At 49.8% G+C, this 19,517-nt stretch overlaps 1 protein-coding gene across 1 annotated transcript in view; it reads left to right on the top strand.

The window, feature by feature from the left end:
* Window positions 1–19,517, top strand: part of LOC116958433 (splicing regulator ARVCF-like) — a 65,312-nt gene that overhangs the window by 27,479 nt on the left and 18,316 nt on the right. The window contains exons 9-13 of the mRNA XM_076058624.1: window positions 2,835–2,985; window positions 11,701–11,718; window positions 15,876–15,938; window positions 17,454–17,581; window positions 18,981–19,131. Of these exons, the coding sequence (XP_075914739.1) occupies window positions 2,835–2,985; window positions 11,701–11,718; window positions 15,876–15,938; window positions 17,454–17,581; window positions 18,981–19,131 (511 nt within the window). The remainder of the gene's footprint in view (window positions 1–2,834; window positions 2,986–11,700; window positions 11,719–15,875; window positions 15,939–17,453; window positions 17,582–18,980; window positions 19,132–19,517) is intronic.

Genomic DNA, 19,517 nt, shown 5'->3' on the forward strand with positions numbered 1-19,517 from the left:
AGTGTGTGTGTGTATTTGTAGGCTGTAGAGAACAGTGTGTGTGTGTATTTGTAGGCTGTAGAGAACAGTGTGTGTACGCTGTATACAACATTGTGTGTGTGTATTTGCAGGCTGTATACAACATTGTGTGTGTGTATTTGTAGGCTGTAGACAACAGTGTGTACACGCTGTATTTGTAGGCTGTAGAGAACAGTGTGTGTATGCTGTATTTGCAGGCTGTAGAGAACAGTGTGTGTGTGTATTTGCAGGCTGTAGACAACAGTGTGTTTGTGTGTGTGTGTATGCTGTATTTGCAGGCTGTAGAGAACAGTGTGTGTGTGTGTGTACGCTGTAGAGAACATTGTGTGTGTGTGTACACGCTGTACTTACAGGCTGTAGAGAACAGTGTGTGTGTGTACACGCTGTATTTGCAGGCTGTAGAGAACAGTGTGTTTGTGTGTGTGTGTACACGCTGTACTTACAGGCTGTAGAGAACAGTGTGTGTGTGTGCTGTATTTGTAGGCTGTAGACAACAGTGTGTTTGTGTGTGTGTGTACGCTGTATTTGTAGGCTGTAGAGAACAGTGTGTGTGTACGCTGTATTTGCAGGCTGTAGAGAACAGTGTGTGTGTACGCTGTATTTGTAGGCTGTAGAGAACAGTGTGTGTGTACGCTGTATTTGTAGGCTGTAGAGAACAGTGTGTGTGTACTTACAGGCTGTAGAGAACAGTGTGTGTACACGCTGTATTTGTAGGCTGTAGAGAACAGTGTTTGTGTATTTGCAGGCTGTATACAACATTGTGTGTGTGTGTACACGCTGTATTTGTAGGCTGTAGAGAACAGTGTGTGTACGCTGTATACAACATTGTGTGTGTGTGTATTTGTAGGCTGTAGAGAACAGTGTGTGTACGCTGTATACAACATTGTGTGTGTGTATTTGCAGGCTGTATACAACATTGTGTGTGTGTATTTGTAGGCTGTAGACAACAGTGTGTACGCGCTGTATTTGTAGGCTGTAGAGAACAGTGTGTGTGTGTATGCTGTATTTGCAGGCTGTAGAGAACAGTGTGTGTGTGTATTTGCAGGCTGTAGACAACAGTGTGTTTGTGTGTGTGTGTATGCTGTATTTGCAGGCTGTAGAGAACAGTGTGTGTGTGTACGCTGTAGAGAACATTGTGTGTGTGTACACGCTGTATTTGCAGGCTGTAGAGAACAGTGTGTTTGTGTGTGTACACGCTGTACTTACAGGCTGTAGAGAACAGTGTGTGTGTGTGCTGTATTTGTAGGCTGTCGACAACAGTGTGTTTGTGTGTGTGTGTACGCTGTATTTGTAGGCTGTAGAGAACAGTGTGTGTGTACGCTGTATTTGCAGGCTGTAGAGAACAGTGTGTGTGTACGCTGTATTTGTAGGCTGTAGAGAACAGTGTGTGTGTACGCTGTATTTGTAGGCTGTAGAGAACAGTGTGTGTGTACTTACAGGCTGTAGAGAACAGTGTGTGTACACGCTGTATTTGTAGGCTGTAGAGAACAGTGTTTGTGTATTTGCAGGCTGTATACAACATTGTGTGTGTGTGTACACGCTGTATTTGTAGGCTGTAGAGAACAGTGTGTGTACGCTGTATTTGTAGGCTGTAGAGAACAGTGTGTGTGTGTACACGCTGTAGAGAACAGTGTGTGTGTACACGCTGTATTTGTAGGCTGTAGAGAACAGTGTGTGTACTTACAGGCTGTAGAGAACAGTGTGTGTACGCTGTATTTGTAGGCTGTAGAGAACAGTGTGTGTGTGTATGCTGTATTTGTAGGCTGTAGAGAACAGTGTGTTTGTGTGTGTGTACTTACAGGCTGTAGAGAACAGTGTGTTTGTGTGTGTGTGTACACGCTGTACTTACAGGCTGTAGAGAACAGTGTGGGTGTTTGTGTGTGTGTACTTACAGGCTGTAGAGAACAGTGTGTGTGTGTGTACATGCTGTATTTGCAGGCTGTAGAGAACAGTGTGTGTGTTTGTGTGTGTGTACTTACAGGCTGTAGAGAACAGTGTGTTTGTGTGTGTGTACACGCTGTACTTACAGGCTGTAGAGAACAGTGTGTGTGTTTGTGTGTGTGTACTTACAGGCTGTAGAGAACAGTGTGTGTGTGTGTACACGCTGTATTTGTAGGCTGTAGACAACAGTGTGTGTGTGTACTTACAGGCTGTAGAGAACAGTGTGTGTGTTTGTGTGTGTGTACTTACAGGCTGTAGAGAACAGTGTGTGTGTTTGTGTGTGTGTACTTACAGGCTGTAGAGAACAGTGTGTGTCTGTACATGCTGTATTTGCAGGCTGTAGAGAACAGTGTGTGTGTTTGTGTGTGTGTACTTACAGGCTGTAGAGAACAGTGTGTGTGTGTGTACATGCTGTACTTACAGGCTGTAGAGAACAGTGTGGGTGTTTGTGTGTGTACTTACAGGCTGTAGAGAACAGTGTGTGTGTTTGTGTGTGTGTACTTACAGGCTGTAGAGAACAGTGTGTGTGTTTGTGTGTGTGTACTTACAGGCTGTAGAGAACATTGTGTGTGTGTGTACTTACAGGCTGTAGAGAACAGTGTGTGTGTGTACACGCTGTACTTACAGGCTGTAGAGAACAGTGTGTGTGTGTACATGCTGTATTTGCAGGCTGTAGAGAACAGTGTGTGTGTGTGTACATGCTGTACTTACAGGCTGTAGAGAACAGTGTGTGTGTTTGTGTGTGTGTATTTGTAGGCTGTAGAGAACAGTGTGTGTGTTTGTGTGTGTGTATTTGTAGGCTGTAGACAACAGTGTGTGTGTGTACTTGTAGGCTGTAGAGAACAGTGTGTGTGTTTGTGTGTGTGTACTTACAGGCTGTAGAGAACAGTGTGTGCATCCTCCGCAACCTGAGCTGCGACATTTTCCGCGACGTCCCTGCGGGAGCGGCCGTGGCCCAGGGGGCCTCCTCCTCCTCACCGCGTCGGCGCGGCGCTGAGACTCGCTGCTTCGCCAAGCGGGACAAAGGTGGACTACCTCGCTGCTGCAGAACCACACCTGCAGAACCACACCTACAGAACCACACCTACAGAACCACACAGCCCATATAGAACCACACCTACAGAACCACACCTACAGAACCACACCTACATAACCACACATCCCATACAGAACCACACCTACAGAACCACACCTACAGAACCACACCTACATAACCACACATCCCATACAGAACCACACCTACAGAACCACACCTACAGAACCACACCTACAGAACCACACCTACAGAACCACACCTACAGAACCACACCTACAGAACCACACCTACAGAACCACACCTGCAGAACCACACCTGCAGAACCACACCTACAGAACCACACCTACAGAACCACACAGCCCATATAGAACCACACCTACAGAACCACACCTACAGAACCACACCTACATAACCACACATCCCATACAGAACCACACCTACAGAACCACACCTACAGAACCACACCTACATAACCACACATCCCATACAGAACCACACCTACAGAACCACACCTACAGAACCACACCTACAGAACCATACCTACAGAACCACACCTACAGAACCACACAGCCCATACAGAACCACACCTGCAGAACCACACCTACAGAACCACACCTACAGAACCACACCTACAGAACCACACAGCCCATACAGAACCACACCTACAGAACCACACCTGCAGAACCACACCTACAGAGCCACACCTACAGAACCACACCGCCCATATAGAACCACACCTACAGAACCACACGTACAGAACCACACCTACAGAACCACACCTACAGAACCACACCTACAGAACCACACCGCCCATATAGAACCAAACCTACAGAACCACACGTACAGAACCACACCTGCAGAACCACACCTACAGAACCACACAGCCCATACAGAACCACACCTACAGAACCACACCTACAGAACCACACCTACAGAACCACACAGCCCATACAGAACCACACCTACAGAACCACACCTACAGAACCACACCTACAGAACCACACAGCCCATACAGAACCACACCTACAGAACCACACCTGCAGAACCACACCTACAGAACCACACCTACAGAACCACACCGCATATACAGAACCACACCTACAGAACCACACCTACAGAACCACCCCTACAGAACCACACCTACAGAACCACACCACACCTACAGAACCACACCTACAGAACCACACCTACAGAACCACACCGCCCATACAGAACCACACCTACAGAACCACACCGCACATACAGAACCACACCTACAGAACCACACCTACAGAACCACACCTACAGAACCACACCTACAGAACCACACATACAGAACCACACAGCCCATACAGAACCACACCTACAGAACCACACCGCACCACACCTACAGAACCACACCTACAGAACCACACCTACAGAACCACACAGCCCATACAGAACCACACCTACAGAACCACACCTACAGAACCACACCTACAGAACCACCCCTACAGAACCACACAGCCCATACAGAACCACACCTACAGAACCACGCCTACAGAACCACACCTACAGAACCACACCTACAGAACCACGCCTACAGAACCACACCTACAGAACCACACCTACAGAACCACACAGCCCATACAGAACCACACTTACAGAACCACACCTACAGAACCACACCTACGGAACCACACCTACAGAACCACACAGCCCATACAGAACCACACCTACAGAACCACACCTACAGAACCACACCTACAGAACCACACCTACAGAACCACACCTACAGAACCACACCTACAGAACCACACCTGCAGAACCACACATTCCATACAGAACCACACCTACAGAACCACACCTACAGAACCACACAGCCCATACAGAACCACACAGCCCATACAGAACCACACCTACAGAACCACACCTACAGAACCACACCTACAGAACCACACAGCCCATACAGAACCACACCTACAGAACCACACAGCCCATACAGAACCACACCTACAGAACCACACCTACAGAACCACACAGCCCATACAAAACCACACCTACAGAACCACACCTACAGAACCACACCTACAGAACCACACCTGCAGAACCACACCTGCAGAACCACACCTGCAGAACCACACTTGCAGAACCACACCTACAGAACCACACCTACAGAACACACAGCCCATACAGAACCACACCTACAGAACCACACCTACAGAACCACACCTACAGAACCACACCTACAGAACCACCCCTACAGAACCACACCTACAGAACCACAGCCCATACAGAACCACACCTACAGACTCACACCTACAGAACCACCCCTACAGAACCACACCACCCATACAGAACCACCCATACAGAACCACACCTGCAGAACCACACCTACAGAACCACACCTACAGAACCACACCTACAGAACCACCCCTACAGAACCACACCTACAGAACCACACAGCCCATACAGAACCACCCATACAGAACCACCCATACAGAACCACACCTACAGAACCACACCTACAGAACCACACCTACCGAACCACACCGCCCATACAGAACCACACCGCCCATACAGAACCACACCTACAGAACCACACCGCACCTACAGAACCACTCCTACAGAACCACACCTACAGAACCACACCGCACCTACAGAACCGCACCTACAGAACCACACCTACAGAACCACACCTACAGAACCACACCTACAGAACCACACCTACAGAACCACACCTACAGAACCACACCTACAGAACCACACATACAGAACCACACATACAGAACCACACATACAGAACCACACAGCCCATACAGAACCACACCTACAGAACCACACCTAAGGAACCACACCTACAGAACCAAACCTACAGAACCACACCGCACCACACCTACAGAACCACACCTACAGAACCACACAGCCCATACAGAACCACACCTACAGAACCACACCTACAGAACCACACCGCACCACACCTACAGAACCACACCTACAGAACCACACAGCCCATACAGAACCACACCTACAGAACCACACCTACAGAACCACACCTACAGAACCACACCTACAGAACCACACCTACAGAACCACACAGCCCATACAGAACCACACCTACAGAACCACACCTACAGAACCACACCTACAGAACCACACAGCCCATACAGAACCACACTTACAGAACCACACCTACAGAACCACACCTACAGAACCACACCTACAGAACCACACCTACAGAACCACACAGCCCATACAGAACCACACCTACAGAACCACACCTACAGAACCACACCTACAGAACCACACCTACAGAACCACACCTACAGAACCACACCTAAAGAACCACACCTACAGAACCACACCTACAGAACCACACATACAGAACTACACATACAGAACCACACATACAGAACTACACATACAGAACCACACAGCCCATACAGAACCACACCTACAGAACCACACCTACAGAACCACACCTACAGAACCACACCTACAGAACCACACCTACATAACCACACCTACAAAACCACACCTACAGAACCACACCTACAGAACCACACCTACAGAACCACACCTACAGAACCACACATACAGAACCACACATACAGAACCACACAGCCCATACAGAACCACACCTACAGAACCACACCTACAGAACCACACCTACAGAACCACACCTACAGAACCACACCTACAGAACCACTCAGCCCATACAGAACCACACCTACAGAACCACACCTACAGAACCACACCTACAGAACCACACCTACAGAACCACACCTACAGAACCACCCCTACAGAACCACACAGCCCATACAGAACCACACCTTCAGAACCACGCCTACAGAACCACACCTACAGAACCACACCTACAGAATCACACAGCCCATACAGAACCACGCCTACAGAACCACACCTACAGAACCACACCTACAGAACCACACCTACAGAACCACACAGCCCATACAGAACCACACCTACAGAACCACACCTACAGAACCACACCTACAGAACCACACCTACAGAAACACACCTACAGAACCACACCTACAGAACCACACCTAAAGAACCACACCTACAGAACCACACCTACAGAACCACACCTACAGAACCACACATACAGAACTACACATACAGAACCACACATACAGAACTACACCTACAGAACCACACAGCCCATACAGAACCACACCTACACAACCACACCGCCCATACAGAACCACACCTACAGAACCACACATACAGAACTACACCTACAGAACCACACCTACAGAACCACACCTACAGAACCACACAGCCCATACAAAACCACACCTACAGAACCACACCTACAGAACCACACCTACAGAACCACACAGCCCATACAGAACCACACCTGCAGAACCACACCTGCAGAACCACACCTGCAGAACCACACAGCCCATACAGAACCACACCTACAGAACCACTCAGCCCATACAGAACCACACCTACAGACTCACACCTACAGAACCACCCCTACAGAACCACACCACCCATACAGAACCACCCATACAGAACCACACCTACAGAACCACACCTACAGAACCACACCTACAGAACGACACCTACAGAACCACACCGCCCAATCAGAACCACCCATACAGAACCACACCTACAGAACCACACCTACAGAACCACCCCTACAGAACCACACCACCCATACAGAACCACCCATACAGAACCACACCTACAGAACCACACCTACAGAACCACCCCTACAGAACCACACCTACAGAACCACACAGCCCATACAGAACCACCCATACAGAACCACCCATGCAGAACCACACCTACAGAACCACACCTACAGAACCACACCTACAGAACCACACCGCCCATACAGAACCACACCTACAGAACCACACCGCACATACAGAACCACACCTACAGAACACACAGCCCATACAGAACCACACCTACAGAACCACACCTACAGAACCACACCTACAGAACCACACCTACAGAACCACCCCTACAGAACCACACCTACAGAACCACAGCCCATACAGAACCACACCTACAGACTCACACCTACAGAACCACCCCTACAGAACCACACCACCCATACAGAACCACCCATACAGAACCACACCTGCAGAACCACACCTACAGAACCACACCTACAGAACCACCCCTACAGAACCACACCTACAGAACCACACAGCCCATACAGAACCACCCATACAGAACCACCCATACAGAACCACACCTACAGAACCACACCTACAGAACCACACCTACCGAACCACACCGCCCATACAGAACCACACCGCCCATACAGAACCACACCTACAGAACCACACCGCACCTACAGAACCACTCCTACAGAACCACACCTACAGAACCACACCGCACCTACAGAACCGCACCTACAGAACCACACCTACAGAACCACACCTACAGAACCACACCTACAGAACCACACCTACAGAACCACACCTACAGAACCACACCTACAGAACCACACATACAGAACCACACCTACAGAACCACACATACAGAACCACACATACAGAACCACACAGCCCATACAGAACCACACCTACAGAACCACACCTACAGAACCACACCTACAGAACCAAACCTACAGAACCACACCGCACCACACCTACAGAACCACACCTACAGAACCACACAGCCCATACAGAACCACACCTACAGAACCACACCTACAGAACCACACCGCACCACACCTACAGAACCACACCTACAGAACCACACAGCCCATACAGAACCACACCTACAGAACCACACCTACAGAACCACACCTACAGAACCACACCTACAGAACCACACCTACAGAACCACACAGCCCATACAGAACCACACCTACAGAACCACACCTACAGAACCACACCTACAGAACCACACAGCCCATACAGAACCACACTTACAGAACCACACCTACAGAACCACACCTACAGAACCACACCTACAGAACCACACCTACAGAACCACACAGCCCATACAGAACCACACCTACAGAACCACACCTACAGAACCACACCTACAGAACCACACCTACAGAACCACACATACAGAACTACACATACAGAACCACACATACAGAACTACACATACAGAACCACACAGCCCATACAGAACCACACCTACAGAACCACACCTACAGAACCACACCTACAGAACCACACCTACATAACCACACCTACATAACCACACCTACAAAACCACACCTACAGAACCACACCTACAGAACCACACCTACAGAACCACACCTACAGAACCACACATACAGAACCACACATACAGAACCACACAGCCCATACAGAACCACACCTACAGAACCACACCGCACCACACCTACAGAACCACACCTACAGAACCACACCTACAGAACCACACCTACAGAACCACACCTACAGAACCACACAGCCCATACAGAACCACACCTACAGAACCACACCTACAGAACCACACCTACAGAACCACACCTACAGAACCACACCTACAGAACCACCCCTACAGAACCACACAGCCCATACAGAACCACACCTTCAGAACCACGCCTACAGAACCACACCTACAGAACCACACCTACAGAATCACACAGCCCATACAGAACCACGCCTACAGAACCACACCTACAGAACCACACCTACAGAACCACACCTACAGAACCACACAGCCCATACAGAACCACACCTACAGAACCACACCTACAGAACCACACCTACAGAACCACACCTACAGAAACACACCTACAGAACCACACCTACAGAACCACACCTAAAGAACCACACCTACAGAACCACACCTACAGAACCACACCTACAGAACCACACATACAGAACTACACATACAGAACCACACATACAGAACTACACCTACAGAACCACACAGCCCATACAGAACCACACCTACACAACCACACCGCCCATACAGAACCACACCTACAGAACCACACATACAGAACTACACCTACAGAACCACACCTACAGAACCACACCTACAGAACCACACAGCCCATACAAAACCACACCTACAGAACCACACCTACAGAACCACACCTACAGAACCACACAGCCCATACAGAACCACACCTGCAGAACCACACCTGCAGAACCACACCTGCAGAACCACTCAGCCCATACAGAACCACACCTACAGACTCACACCTACAGAACCACCCCTACAGAACCACACCACCCATACAGAACCACCCATACAGAACCACACCTACAGAACCACACCTACAGAACCACACCTACAGAACGACACCTACAGAACCACACCGCCCATACAGAACCACCCATACAGAACCACACCTACAGAACCACACCTACAGAACCACCCCTACAGAACCACACCACCCATACAGAACCACCCATACAGAACCACACCTACAGAACCACACCTACAGAACCACCCCTACAGAACCACACCTACAGAACCACACAGCCCATACAGAACCACCCATACAGAACCACCCATGCAGAACCACACCTACAGAACCACACCTACAGAACCACACCTACAGAACCACACCGCCCATACAGAACCACACCTACAGAACCACACCGCACATACAGAACCACACCTACAGAACCACACCTACAGATCCACACCTACAGAACCACACCGCACCACACCTATAGAACCACACCTACAGAACCACACCTACAGAACCACACAGCCCATACAGAACCACACCTACAGAACCACACCTACAGAACCACACCTACAGAACCACACCTACAGAACCACACCTACAGAACCACCCCTACAGAACCACACAGCCCATACAGAACCACACCTACAGAACCACGCCTACAGAACCACACCTACAGAACCACACCTACAGAACCACACCTGCAGAACCACACATTCCATACAGAACCACACCTACAGAACCACACCTACAGAACCACACAGCCCATACAGAACCACACCTACAGAACCACACCTACAGAACCACACCTACAGAACCACACGTACAGAACCACACCTACAGAACCACCCCTACAGAACCACACCTACAGAACCACACAGCCCATACAGAACCACACCTACAGACTCACACCTACAGAACCACCCCTACAGAACCACACCACCCATACAGAACCACCCATACAGAACCACACCTACAGAACCACACCTACAGAACCACACCTACAGAACCACACCTACAGAACCACACCTACAGAACCACACCTACAGAACCACACCTACAGAACCACACCTACAGAACCACACCTACAGAACCACACCTGCAGAACCACACAGCCCATACAGAACCACACCTGCAGAACCACACCTACAGAACCACACCTACAGAACCACACAGCCCATACAGAACCACACCTACAGAACCACACCTACAGAACCACACCTACAGAACCACACAGCCCATACAGAACCACACCTACAGAACCACACCGCCCATTTAGAACCACACCTACAGAACCACACCTACAGAACCACACCTACAGAACCACACCTACAGAACCACACCTACAGAACCACACATACAGAACCACACATACAGAACCACACCTACAGAACCACACCTGCAGAACCACACCTACAGAACCACACCGCCCATACAGAACCACACCTACAGGAGGTGCCGACCTCTGACCTCTGTGTTCCGTCATCGTTTTTCTCCTCCTGCTCTCTCCCCACCTCTTTGCACCTCCTTGCACCTCCTCCTCCTCCTCTACCTCCTCTACCTCCTCTACCTCCTCCTGCTGCTCTTCCAGACGCCTGGTTCTCATCAGGTACGCCATGCAGCACCCTCAACCCACTGAACCCTGTGGGAGCCTTCGTCTGGCTCTGTGAGTCTCAGTGATTAACACTGAACCCTGTGGGAGCCTTAGTCTGGCTCTGTGAGTCTCTCTGATTAACACTGAACCCTGTGGGAGTCTTAGTCTGGTTCTGTGAGTCTCAGTGACTAACACTGAACCCTGTGGGAGCCTTAGTCTGGCTCTGTGAGTCTCAGTGATTAACACTGAACCCTGTGGGAGTCTTTGGTCTGGCTCTGTGAGTCTCAGTGATTAACACTGAACCCTGTGGGAGCCTTAGTCTGGCTCTGTGAGTCTCAGTGATTAACACTGAACCCTGTGGGAGCCTTAGTCTGGCTCTGTGAGTCTCAGTGATTAACACTGAACCCTGTGGGAGCCTTAGTCTGGCTCTGTGAGTCTCAGTGATTAACACTGAACCCTATGGGAGTCTTTGGTCTGGCTCTGTGAGTCTCAGTGATTAACACTGAACCCTGTGGGAGCCTTAGTCTGGCTCTGTGAGTCTCAGTGATTAACACTGAACCCTGTGTGAGTCTTAGTCTGGCTCTGTGAGTCTCAGTGATTAACACTGAACCCTGTGGGAGCCTTAGTCTGGCTCTGTGAGTCTCAGTGATTAACACTGAACCCTGTGGGAGTCTTTGGTCTGGCTCTGTGAGTCTCAGTGATTAATACTGAACCCTGTGGGAGCCTTAGTCTGGCTCTGTGAGTCTCAGTGATTAACACTGAACCCTGTGTGAGCCTTAGTCTGGCTCTGTGAGTCTCAGTGATTAACACTGAACCCTGTGTGAGTCTTAGTCTGGCTCTATGAGTCTCACTGATTAACACTGAACCCTGTGGGAGTCTTCGTCTGGCTCTGTGAGTCTCAGTGATTAAACCTGAACTTTAAGGGAGTCTTAGTCTGGCTCTGTGAGTCTCAGTGATTAACACTGAACCCTGTGGGAGTCTTAGTCTGGCTCTATGAGTCTCACTGATTAACACTGAACCGTGTGTGAGCCTTAGCCTGGCTCTGTGAGTCTCAGTGATTAACACTGAACCCTGTGGGAGCCTAAGTCTGGCTCTGTGAGTCTCAGTGATTAACACTGAACCCTGTGGGAGCCTTAGTCTGGCTCTGTGAGTCTCAGTGATTAATATCAAACCCTGTGGGAGCATAAGTCTGGCTCTGTGAGTCTCAGTGATTAACACTGAACCCTGTGGGAGCCTTAGTCTGGCTCTGTGAGTCTCAGTGATTAACACTGAACCCTGTAGGAGTCTTAGTCTGGCTCTATGAGTCTCACTGATTAACACTGAACCGTGTGTGAGCCTTAGCCTGGCTCTGTGAGTCTCAGTGATTAACACTGAACCCTGTGGGAGCCTTAGTCTGGCTCTGTGAGTCTCAGTGATTAATATCAAACCCTGTGGGAGCATAAGTCTGGCTCTGTGAGTCTCAGTGATTAACACTGAACCCTGTGGGAGCCTTAGTCTGGCTCTGTGAGTCTCAGTGATTAACACTGAACCCTGTGTGAGCCTTAGTCTGGCTCTGTGAGTCTCAGTGATTAACACTGAACCCTGTGGGAGTCTTAGTCTGGCTCTATGAGTCTCACTGATTAACACTGAACCGTGTGTGAGCCTTAGCCTGGCTCTGTGAGTCTCAGTGATTAACACTGAACCCTGTGGGAGCCTTAGTCTGGCTCTGTGAGCCGTGCTGGCCTTCATAGGCACTGCTGCTGCTACTCGCTACTAACAGCACAGAGCCCAGTGATAGCTATGAGATGTTAGCTACCTCGCCTGGTCTACAGGAGGTCTGTGTCTCTCATCATCACCACGGTGGCTATGAGATGTTAGCTACCTCGCCTGGTCTACAGGAGGTCTGTGTCTCTCTCATCATCACGGTGGCTATGAGATGTTAGCTACCTCGCCTGGTCTGCAGGAGGTCTGTGTCTCTCTCATCATCACCACGGTGGCTATGAGATGTTAGCTACCTCGCCTGGTCTACAGGAGGTCTGTGTCTCTCTCATCATCACGGTGGCTATGAGATGTTAACTACCTCGCCTGGTCTACAGGAGGTCTGTGTCTCTCATCATCATCACGGTGACTGAGATGTTAGCTACCTCGCCTGGTCTACAGGAGGTCTGTGTCTCTCTCATCATCACGGTGGCTATGAGATGTTAGCTACCTCGCCTGGTCTACAGGAGGTCTGTGTCTCTCTCATCATCACCACGGTGACTATGAGATGTTAGCTACCTCGCCTGGTCTACAGGAGGTCTGTGTCTCTCTCATCATCACCACGGTGACTATGAGATGTTAGCTACCTCGCCTGGTCTACAGGAGGTCTGTCTCTCATCATCATCATCACCACGGTGACTATGAGATGTTAACTACCTCGCCTGGTCTACAGGAGGTCTGTGTCTCTCTCATCATCACCACGGTGACTATGAGATGTTAGCTACCTCGCCTGGTCTACAGGAGGTCTGTGTCTCTCTCATCATCACGGTGGCTATGAGATGTTAACTACCTCGCCTGGTCTACAGGAGGTCTGTCTCTCATCATCATCATCACCACGGTGACTATGAGATGTTAACTACCTCGCCTGGTCTACAGGAGGTCTGTGTCTCTCATCATCATCACGGTGACTGAGATGTTAGCTACCTCGCCTGGTCTACAGGAGGTCTGTGTCTCTCTCATCATCACGGTGGCTATGAGATGTTAGCTACCTCGCCTGGTCTACAGGAGGTCTGTGTCTCTCTCATCATCACCACGGTGACTATGAGATGTTAGCTACCTCGCCTGGTCTACAGGAGGTCTGTGTCTCTCTCATCATCACCACGGTGACTATGAGATGTTAGCTACCTCGCCTGGTCTACAGGAGGTCTGTCTCTCATCATCATCATCACCACGGTGACTATGAGATGTTAACTACCTCGCCTGGTCTACAGGAGGTCTGTGTCTCTCATCATCATCATCACCACGGTGACTATGAGATGTTAGCTACCTCGCCTGGTCTACAGGAGGTCTGTGTCTCTCTCTCATCATCACCACGGTGGCTATGAGATGTTAACTACCTCGCCTGGTCTACAGGAGGTCTGTGTCTCTCTCTCATCATCACCACGGTGACTATGAGATGTTAACTACCTCGCCTGGTCTACAGGAGGTCTGTGTCTCTCATCATCATCATCACGGTGACTATGAGATGTTAACTACCTCGCCTGGTCTACAGGAGGTCGTGGGTTCCACCCCGACCCTGCTGCTGCTGCTGCTGTCTCTGTACAGTCTGCGTCTCTCTCCCCGTGGTGGTCGCTGCGTGGATTTTGTCTCCGGCTCCTCCTCCGTTTGTCCCCTCCACGTTCAGAGTCGACGTCGCCACGCTCGGTCAGAGTCTTTGGCTGCTGCTGCTGCTGCTGTCAATGTCCACGTGACGATGATGACGACGATGATGACGACGATGATGATATCAGCCACGTGGTTGAGCTGCTATCATTTGTTGATGGCCACGTGGCTTGTGAACACAGAGCGACGGCAGCTGTGTGCGGGGCCTTAGCTGGTGTGTGTGTGTGTGATGGTAGTGTGAGTGTGTGAGTGATGGTAGTGTGTGTGTGTGATGGTAGTGTGTGTGAGTGATGGTAGTGTGTGTGTGATGGTAGTGTGTGTGATGGTAGTGTGTGTGTGTGTGTGATGATAGTGTGTGTGTGTGTGTGTGATGGTAGTGTGTGTGTGTGTGATGGTAGTGTGTGTGTGTGACGGTAGTGTGTGTGAGTGATGGTAGTGTGTGTGTGTGTGTGAGTGATGGTAGTGTGTGTGATGGTAGTGTGTGTTTTAGTGATGGTAGTGTGTGTGATGGTAGTGTGTGTTTTAGTGATGGTAGTGTGTGTGATGGTAGTGTGTGTTTTAGTGATGGTAGTGTGTGTGTGTGATGGTAGTGTGTGTGAGTGATGGTAGTGTGTGTGTGAGTGATGGTAGTGTGTGTGATGGTAGTGTGTGTGTGATGGTAGTGTGTGTGTGATGGTAGTGTGTGCGTGATGGTAGTGTGTGAGTGATGGTAGTGTGTGTGAGTGTGTGTGATGGTAGTGTGTGTGAGTGTGAGTGATGGTAGTGTGTGTGTGTGTGATGGTAGTGTGTGTGAGTGATGGTAGTGTGTGTGTGTGTGATGGTTCCCTTCCCAGGCAACAAGGGGGGTACTGATGGCGATGAAGTGGACATCCCTCCTCGCAAGGAGCCTGTCAGAGGTGAGCTCCCTCCCCTCTCCTCCCGTGCCCTGAGTCACTGAGACTCAGGAGAGGGGAGTATAATGTAGTGAGTGTAGTGTATAGTGTGTGTAGTTAGTGAGTGTAGTGTATAGTGTGTGTAGTGAGTGTAGTGTATAGTGTGTGTAGTGTATAATGTGTTCGTATAATGTAGTGTATAGTGTGTGTAGTTAGTGAGTGTAGTGTATAGTGTGTGTAGTGTATAATGTGTTCGTATAATGTAGTGTATAGTGAGTGTGGTGTATAGTGTGTGTAGTTAGTGAGTGTAGTGTATAGTGTGTGTAGTGTATAATGTGTTCGTATAATGTAGTGTATAGTGAGTGTAGTGTATAGTGTGTGTAGTGTATAATGTGTTCGTATAATATAGTGTGTAGTGTAGTGTGTTTAGTGTATAATGTGTTTGTATAATGTATAATGTGTGTGTAGGGTGGGAGTTGCTGTAGCAGCCCGAGGTACTCCGCCCCTATGTGTCTCTAAGAGTATAGTGTATAGTGTGTAAGTAGTGTATAATGTGTGTGTAGTGTATAATGTATAATGTGTGTGTGTAGTGTATAATGTAGTGTGTAGAGTATAATGTGTCTGTAGTGTATAATGTATAATGTGTGTGTGTAGTGTATAATGTAGTGTAGTGTATAATGTATAATGTGTGTGTGTATAGGGTGGGAGTTGCTGTACCAGCCCGAAGCACTCCGCCCCTTCGTGTCTCTGAGAGTGTAGTGTGTAATGTAGTGTATAATGTAGTGTATAGTGTATAATGTATGTTTGTGTGTAGTGTATAATGTATAATGTGTGTGTGTATAGGGTGGGAGTTGCTGTACCAGCCCGAAGCACTCCGCCCCTTCGTGTCTCTGAGAGTGTAGTGTATAATGTAGTGTATAATGTAGTGTATAGTGTATAATGTGTGTAGTGTATAGTGTAGTGTATAATGTATAATGTGTGTGTGTAGGGTGGGAGTTGCTGTACCAGCCCGAAGCACTCCGCCCCTACGTGTCTCTGAGAGTATAGTGTATAATGTAGTGTCTAATGTAGTGTATAATGTATAGTGTAGTGTATAATGTAGTGTATAATGTGGTGTGTAGTGTATAGTATAGTGTATAATGTGTGTGTGTATAGGGTGGGAGTTGCTGTACCAGCCCGAAGCACTCCGCCCCTTCGTGTCTCTGAGAGTGTAGTGTATAATGTAGTGTATAATGTATAATGTGTGTGTAGTGTATAGTGTAGTGTATAATGTATAGTGTAGTGTATAATGTAGTGTATAGTGTAGTGTGTAGTGTATAATGTATAATGTGTGTGTAGTGTATAGTGTATAGTGTAGTGTATAGTGTATAGTATATAATGTGTGTGTGTGTGTATAGGGTGGGAGTTGCTGTACCAGCCCGAAGCACTCCGCCCCTACGTGTCTCTGAGAGTATAGTGTATAATGTAGTGTATAATGTATAATGTAGTGTATAATGTATAGTGTAGTGTATAGTATATAATGTGTGTGTGTGTGTATAGGGTGGGAGTTGCTGTACCAGCCCGAAGCACTCCGCCCCTATGTGTCTCTGCTGAAGCAGTCGAGGAACCCAATCACGCTGGAGGCGGCCACCAGCGCCATCTACACCCTCGCTAGCGGTGACGGACAGGTACTGTCGCGAGCTCGCACTGCCACCCACCCTCACGCGTGGGTGTCTGTGTCTGTGTGTGTGTGTCTGTGTGTGACTGTGTCTGTGTGTATGTGGTGTGTGTATCTATCTATCTGTCTGTGTGTGTGTCTGTGTGTATGTAGTGTGTGTATCTATCTATCTGTCTGTGTGTGTGTCTGTGTGTATGTGGTGTGTGTATCTATCTATCTGTCTGTGTGTGTGTCTGTGTGTGACTGTGTCTGTGTGTATGTGGTGTGTGTATCTATCTATCTGTCTGTGTGTGACTGTGTCTGTGTGTATGTGGTGTGTGTATATCTATCTGTCTGTGTGTCTCTGCGTGTGTCTGTGTGTGACTGTGTCTGTGTGTGTGTGTGTGGTGTGTGTATCTATCTATGGCTGTGTGTGTCTCTGCGTGTGTCTCTGTGAGTGACTGTGTCTGTGTGTGGTGTGTGTATCTATCTATCTGTCTGTCTGTGTCTCTGCGTGTGTCTGTGTGTGTGACTCTGTCTGTGTGCCTGTGTCTGTGTGTGTGTGGTGTGTGTATCTATATGTGTGTTTGTGTGCGTGTGTGCGTGTGTGTGTCTGGCCACCCACCCCCTCGTGTGCCGTGCCGGCCTTCACAGGCTCTGCTACTCGCTAAGAGCACTTGCCCCTACAGCCTTTCAAGGCTATACGGGTGATCTTTGCGTGTATGTGTGTCTATCTGTGCATGTGTGTGTGTGTGTGTACATGTGTGTGCATGTATACACGTGTGCATACGTGTGTGTGTCTGCGTGTGTGTGTCTGCGTGTGCACGTGTCTGCGTGTGTGTGTGTCTGCGTGTGTGTGTATCTGTGTGTGTGCGTGTGTGCGTGTGTGCGTGTGTGTGTGTGTGTGTGTGAGCGTGTCTGCGTGTGTGTGTGTGTGTGTCTGTGTGTGTGTGTCTGTGTGTGTCTGTGTGTGTCTGTGTGTGTGTGTCTGCGTGTGTGTGTCTGCGTGCGTGTGTCTGCGTGCGTGTGTCTGCGTGCGTGTGTCTGCGTGTGTGTGACTCTGCGTGTGTGTGTCTGTGTGTGTGTGTGTGTGTCTGCGTGTGTGACTCTGTCTGCGTGTGTGTGTGTCTGCGTGTCTGCGTGTCTGTTGTGTGACTCTGTCTGCGTGTGTGTGTGTGCGTGTCTGCGTGTGTGTGTGTGTCTGTGTGTCTGTGTGTGTGTCTGTGTGTCTGTGTGTGTGTGTTGTGTGTCTGTGTGTGTGTGTGTGACTCTGTCTGTGTGTCTGTGTGTGTCTGCGTGTGTGCGTGTGTCTGTCTGTGTGTGTGTGTGACTCTGTGTGTGTGTGTGTCTGTGTGTGTGTGTGACTCTGTGTGTGTCTGTGTGTGTGTGTCTGTGTGTGTGTGTGTGGTTGACACCGTCGTCGTTGGCAGTGGGCGGAGGTTGCCCGTGCGGTGGTGCGCAAGGAGGAGGGGCTGCCGCGGCTGGTGGAGCAGCTGAGGAGCGAGCGCGAGCGAGTGGTCTGCGCGTCCGCCCACGCTCTGCGTGGACTCGCTCGCGACCCCAAGAACAAGGCTCTCATAGGTCTGGGGGTGGTGGTGGTGGTGGTGGAGGGGTCGTTATGGTGGGGGAGAGACACGGGGGGAGAGGCGGGGAGAGAGACACGGAGGGAGAGACACTGGGGGGGGGAGAGACACGGGGAGAGAGACACGGGGGGAGATGCATGGGGGGAGAGACACGGGGGGAGAGACACGGGGGGAGAGACACGGGGAGAGAGACACGGGGAGAGAGACACGGGGGGGGGAGAGACACGGGGGGGGGGAGAGACACGGGGGGGGGGGGGGGGGGGTGGGAGACGTTGAGGAGGCTGCAACACGGACGTCTCCCACACAACAAGAACGGCAGCAGCAGCAGCGGCGGCAGCAGCAGCAGGAGCAGCAGCAGCAGTAGTAGCAGCAGCGGCAGCGGCA

Source organism: Petromyzon marinus, assembly GCF_048934315.1.
Source record: "Petromyzon marinus isolate PM22_M1 ecotype Great Lakes invasive population chromosome 77 unlocalized genomic scaffold, UKy_Petmar_22M1.pri1.0 chr77_unloc.4, whole genome shotgun sequence".
Lineage (NCBI taxonomy): Eukaryota > Metazoa > Chordata > Hyperoartia > Petromyzontiformes > Petromyzontidae > Petromyzon > Petromyzon marinus.